The 5,996-nt window shown below is 41.8% G+C and overlaps 1 protein-coding gene across 1 annotated transcript; it reads right to left on the bottom strand.

Moving 5' to 3' along the window:
• Positions 1–640: 640 nt before the first annotated feature.
• Positions 641–5,322, bottom strand: ZPBP2 (zona pellucida binding protein 2; the record flags this gene model as incomplete). Its single annotated transcript, XM_010080789.1, has 7 exons — positions 641–738; positions 1,255–1,432; positions 2,019–2,104; positions 3,043–3,261; positions 3,865–4,026; positions 4,570–4,695; positions 5,242–5,322. Coding segments are annotated over 7 exons (950 nt in total), but the record flags the coding sequence as incomplete, so codon positions are not given.
• Positions 5,323–5,996: the final 674 nt, after the last annotated feature.

Here is a 5,996-nt window from a genome sequence, read left to right on the forward strand (position 1 = left end):
TCCTTCATTCCCCTGATGGCGGGGCTGTAGGGTTTGTTATGAACCCTCTCTTTTCTCAGAGACACGATTTCACTTCCTGCTCTGCTGTACGGGTTTGCACAGCACAGGCTGGAGCACTTCAAACATGGAGAAATGGGGAAAAATCAAGGGAAGGGCGTTCAGTGTTTTTTTTTTTTTTTAAATCACAAAGATTTTTTATTACTATCTGCCAGAAATTGTTCCTAGAGACTCTGGCCCATGTCACTGTGGCCCATAACTCCACTACGACTCTCTGCCATCTTTCCCCGAGGTGTTTACAGCTCCTTTACGCTCTCTGAGCAAACTGCAGCACGAAGCTGCAGCATGTCTGGTGTCACCACCAAGAAACAGACTCTGTGTGTTAACAGCCACATAAAAAAATTCCTTTTTTTTTTTCATGGAATTACCTCACCTTGTGTGAACAGTTCACTTTATGCATCACCTTTACAGTCTACACGGTCCCTGAATACAGAAAATCTAGGGGTGTGTGGATGATGTTTTGCAACTGTTCAGAACTGAGCGTAGGATTCCAGAATTGGCAGCTAACAATGAAAAGAACATCACAAACCCAACAACGCCTTCACAGCTGCTCTTCGGTTTTCCAGTTTCTGTTGTCAGTTTATTAGCAAGATCTTGCTCCGTACGTTCTGACTTGAGGCTTTGGACAAATCTGGCAGGTCACGTCGTTGTTAGGACTGTAAGTTCCGGGATCGCAAACCACTGCGGAGAGAACACAGTGAGCATGTCAGCCAGCAGCCCTCCGCCTGGGCCAGCCTGAGCCCATCACCCCCACCACGTGCCTTCCCAAGGTGGGAAGCGAGATCTCTTCCTTCCTGAGCTCGCTGAGCCTGCCTCTCACTAAATACTCTGAGCTCCAGAACCAGCAAGAGACGCTGCTTGAAAAACAGCTTCTAAAACAGCTGTGTGTTTTCTAGCAGCGCTGCCATTAAGTCAATTGTCTCTTGTTTGCACTGTATCCTGAGCGTAGTTGCTCACCAGTGAGCTGGAAGGAAAAAAAAAAACCCTTCACTGCTTCCACTGACTTGATTTGGAAATGCAGTTACACCTACGAGCGTGCTAACGAACACAGCCAGCCTGTCTTCTCTTCCTAGCAGTTTTTAAAGCTCTGTGATGCGAATGTCTCTGCTTTAGACACCGATATTTACCAAATGCTCTCAGAGAAACTTGTGATCAGAGCTACCAGGCTACACTGAAATTGATGTACTTTATATTTACCACAGCAACTGGCACAGTTCTTGTGGGTGAGATCGTTCTTCCCAAAACCCGGTCGACAACTGTCAATGTGAATAACGGAGAAACTGTTCTCTATGTAGTGTATTTTAGGAAGAGTTTTGAACTGGTGCCTCAAGGCATACGTCTGCTTGTCGAAAAACTCTCCAATTCGACCTCTTGCCTAAAATTCAGAAACATTGTCAGAATAAAAAATAGTCAGTTGTTCTTTCTTGATTTAAAAATATCAGTAAATACTTTATAGTCCCAAGTTCCACACACGCTGACCTGTCACCTTAACTGGGAGCGGTCCTTTGGCTTTGGGGCTCTGGGATCAGACCCAGCGTGCAGTCTGATGGCATCATTTAACATTTGGAAGCCAGAAAGAACAGATTTTTGAAATCAGCTACAGTAGACTTACTTTAAATCGTATTCCATTTACCAAATCATAAATCAAAAATCCAGTTTAGAGAAATGGTAGTTCAGTATACTAATATAAATACTAATGTTTATAATTCTTTATTCTTAGCACTAAATAGAAAGGAAATAACGAGCATGATTTTTTTTTTTAACTGTTTGGATCAATCTGACTTAAAACCAGTTTTCCATCCTGAGCTGAATTATTTTAAATCCATGAATCATCATTAACAATGATATTAATCCCATAAAATCTGGGTGAAGCTGGATTACCACCAGTCAAATCTGTAGGTGCTAAGGCAGAGATTTGTGTTAAATACGCAGAGAAGGCTCAAGGGTGGCTGACACAGAACCTCGTGAACTCTCGCATTTGTCAAGTCTTCGCAATCGTAAGGAACCTCATGGCAAGCTTCTTCCCATCCTGGTGCAAAAGGATTGACTATGGGTGAGGGAAAAAAAGGATACATGTACATGGGTTGAAGAATGTACGACAATGAACTCAAATACCTCAAGCAGGAATCTTCAGGGTGATTTCAGAAAACATTGACAAATACATAAACTTTTACACAAACTTTAAACATTTACATAAACTTAAAACCTTAAAAAAGTTTTAAAAAAATTTTAAACCTTTTAAAAAAATAAATGTTTTTAAAACCTTTTTAAAGCCTTTAACAAAAAGGTTTTAAACTTAAAACCCTAGAACAGTTTGTTCTGTTTCTTGACTCTACTTAAGGGGGAAACAGCTACAAAACTGTCCCATAGCCCGTTGGATGGTCGCTTTTGGCACCTGATGAGAACAGACACAGGAGAGAATGTGGTCAGAGCATTAATGAATAATTTCCTCTCCTCAGTGATAAAATAGCTCGAAATTAGGGCAGCCATCAGGGTTGATTTAACCTGTTTTGCAAGTCAATACAGCCCCATCAGGATTACCTTAAGGGAACCCTGAGGCTCTTGCTTTTAACCTCGTGCAGTTTCCTAGAATCAGGCAAAGCCACAGAGGTCACAGGCTTGTTAAAAATCAAATAATGGAAAAAAAATAATCCGACCGTTTTCCTTTTTGTACAAAAAACCCCCCCCAAAACATGGCATCTTATCAGTTATGTCCTTTCAACAATCCTTTCCAACTGCACACCTTGAGAAGCAACGTTTCTGGCTAAGGTGGTGAGAAGTACAATGCGACACATCCACCCCATGAACTGCGCTTTAGCTCCATCTGTGGGCTAGTAAGAAAAAATACAGGGACTCCGAAAGAAGGCAGGGAAACAGCTTCTGAAGGTGTACTCGGCTTTAGTGTATTTCAGATGATGTTTATGGTACTCTCGGGTTGTTTATAAAAATAAATGTTCCCCCCAAACAAACACCGAAAGCTGTTACCTTGAAAACTAACAAAGAGTTGGTGCAGGAGGCCTTGTTTTGGCATCTTGACAGAATGGCATGTGTAGGACGACTCTACGATCTGGCACGTCAGATCAGAGATGATGTTATTCAAGATTTTCGTTAGCTCCCCAAAGAACTGGTCGTTTGCTGCCAAATCGCATTCCTCTGTAGTAAAGCGAACAAATACCTGGTATGCGAGGTCAGCTTCCCTGTATGCTTTAAGAAAACAGTTTGTGAGTTCTGCGGCTAATCACAGACTGAATCTTATACAGAACCTTATCGTCTGTATCAGTGTACTCTGGATCTGAAATACAGGCTCTCGTTCAAGAGTAAACAAACAAATAAAGCTTACTCATTAACCAGAACAGAACAAATTCCTTCTTGCCAGAGCTGACTCAAACAGTAACAGAGGTTTCAGTCTGAAATGTACAGGAATTTACATGCTCATGTTACAAGGCTTTACTCCCAGGTATTAAAGCAAAGAAGGGGACTCAGAGGAGACTGCACTTGGACATGAGCTTCCGTTTCAGATCCTGGCTAGCACTGGTGTTGTTGTAGTTCACTTTATTCTTGTTAAGGGTAGAGATTATTTTATTTTTTGAGTTGACATGTATTTTTGGTAGCAGTTATTGAAAACCTTTTCCAAAACAAGGAGAAAGGGGGTGTGTGTATAAATATAAAAAAATTATTTTCTGTTCTAGGAGAAGTTGTTAGCTAATTATTTCTTTTTATCAAGCCTTGCAGTAAACATGCATTTCACAAACCCACCAAACTACACAAGCTATGTGTGTTAGCTTACTAGTAAGTTAGCAGTCTTACCGTATACCATAAATTTATATGTCTCAAACACTTTTCTCTCTTCTCGTGTCGTAGTTTCTAGGATTTTGTGAGAAAGAGTGCAAGTGTAGGCTCCAGACATAAACTCCTTAAAACTCATCACCATCAGCTTTCCTGTTTCTGTAAGATTCACGTGCAGTTGTCCTAGAAAAGAAACAGGAAATATTTGATTACTGGAAATGTTTGGCTGCTGATGCTCATTCAGACCATTTGAAGAGGAGATCTTGTACATAATGACACTGATGTGTGATAGTCTGAAACAGTCTAAAATTTAGGACTTATTGCAAGTTTCCTTCTGTCTCAAGCATTTGAAAACTTTTAGAGGGAGAAGAGAAACACAGTCTAATATCAGAGCTTGTGGAAAAATCTGACAGAGGACCAAGTGACTATTTGGACCCACCATCCTACTGCAGGGTGGCACCAACAGAAACAAGGAAAATATGTGATTGCACGTACGGTAATCTACTTAAGCCATTTGTGGTTGACTTTTCCCCTGGTAAACAGAAAACAGAAACTGTTTCTCTATCTCAGCATATTTTCCTGATTGCCTCCCCACTCCCTGAGGCAGAGGCTGTTTTTAAGTTTGTGAAAAAGTACAGTAAAAAGCCTGTTCGATTAGTGACTGGGGAAAAAATGGCTAAGGCAGGCAGAGTGGAAATCATTTGTAGTCCAAATAAAGTGACTAACCTTCTAAATTTCTTCCATCTGGACCAACCCACAAATACTTAGGATCTACTACTACTTCTTGAGAATGAGCCAAATCCATACATAGTAGAAACGGGCTATTTGTAAACATCTTAACATACACATTAACTGCAATGGAAGAGAACAAGGTAAATGGTGTGAAATGTTTATATTGAATGAAATGACCAAAATACTGATTTCAAAAATAGATTTAATAGTAATGCAAAGTTTATTTTTCATGTTTGGACTTGGAAAGCGTGAGGTTAATGTTTTGTCTCAGTTTGCTCTTATTAATATTGTGGAACTGTCCAGAGCACGGCTGGTGCTGACTGCGTGGGAGACACTTGAGTCCCACACAAACCATGCTGCAGGGTCACAAAAAGCACCAGATCTTGAGCTTGTTGCTGAGTGGGACCCTCATTTAGACGTTAAATTTTCATAAGTGCTGACAGCAGCAGCACGGGACAAATGTATTTCCAAGCCCACCCTCCCTTGTTACTGTGTGCTGTCAGGATCGTGTTCTGGAGTCCCCAGCGCTGTGTTTGCAGCTAAGCTTGGTTGTGTGACTTCCATGTGTAGCGGTGTCTATGTAACGATCACTGTACTTAAAACTCCATTTTAAAGCCTAGTAAGACCTAAAAAAAAAAAAAAAATAGATTAAAAAGACAAGTTTACCTGCATGTTTGATATTGCCATAAACATAATTACTTTGTATTTGATCAATAGAGAGTTGCTCTTCATTAGGTATGGCTCTCACTGCAGGGAAAAGGACTTGGAGTATTAGAGAAACCTCAATGTGTCCTTGTTAACCCTTTATTTTGCACTAGCAAGTTTCTGTCTCTTGCCTAACTCTTTCTTTCTTCCCCACACCCTTTTCTTAAAAACAAGGGCTCTCGCTTGTTGCTGACTTGTCAGTTTTTGTTGCTTTAGTGCCCAAGTTGCAACTCTGCCCTCACATAGCAGGTTCCAAACTAGCTGAGCCTTTGGCTTTACAAAAAGCCAATAAACTCAGTATAAAATCTAACTAGAAAGCGAAGGCTGTTCACAGTGACCCCAGGGGGGGATGAGGACGGTGCTACATGGTGACTGTGGGAGGGTATTGAGCCTTCAAGCACCCGTGAGCCTTCGCCTTTTGGGAAACACTGGGCAGATGTCTGAGCACAAGGGTTGCTGTGACGAGAGCCCCTGGGAGAGGTGAAAAATCCTTAGAATGGGTGCTGGCTTCCTCAGACAGCCCTGTCTGACTGATGCAATCCTCAACTTGGGTCAAGAGGGAGAAGGGTGCTGCTGGGATCCCACTGTCCTCTCAAAAAGGGGCTTTATCACCAATTGCTGAAGGAAGAGCCTGCAAAGGACAGTGGCTCTCCACAGAGGAGCCTTCCCCAGCCACCCCCTGAGGAGACCGCACCTCACAGGGGCTCCCCATGGCC

This window comes from Pterocles gutturalis, unplaced genomic scaffold (assembly GCF_000699245.1).
Source record: "Pterocles gutturalis isolate BGI_N339 unplaced genomic scaffold, ASM69924v1 scaffold39969, whole genome shotgun sequence".
NCBI classification, from domain to species: Eukaryota; Metazoa; Chordata; class Aves; order Pterocliformes; family Pteroclidae; genus Pterocles; species Pterocles gutturalis.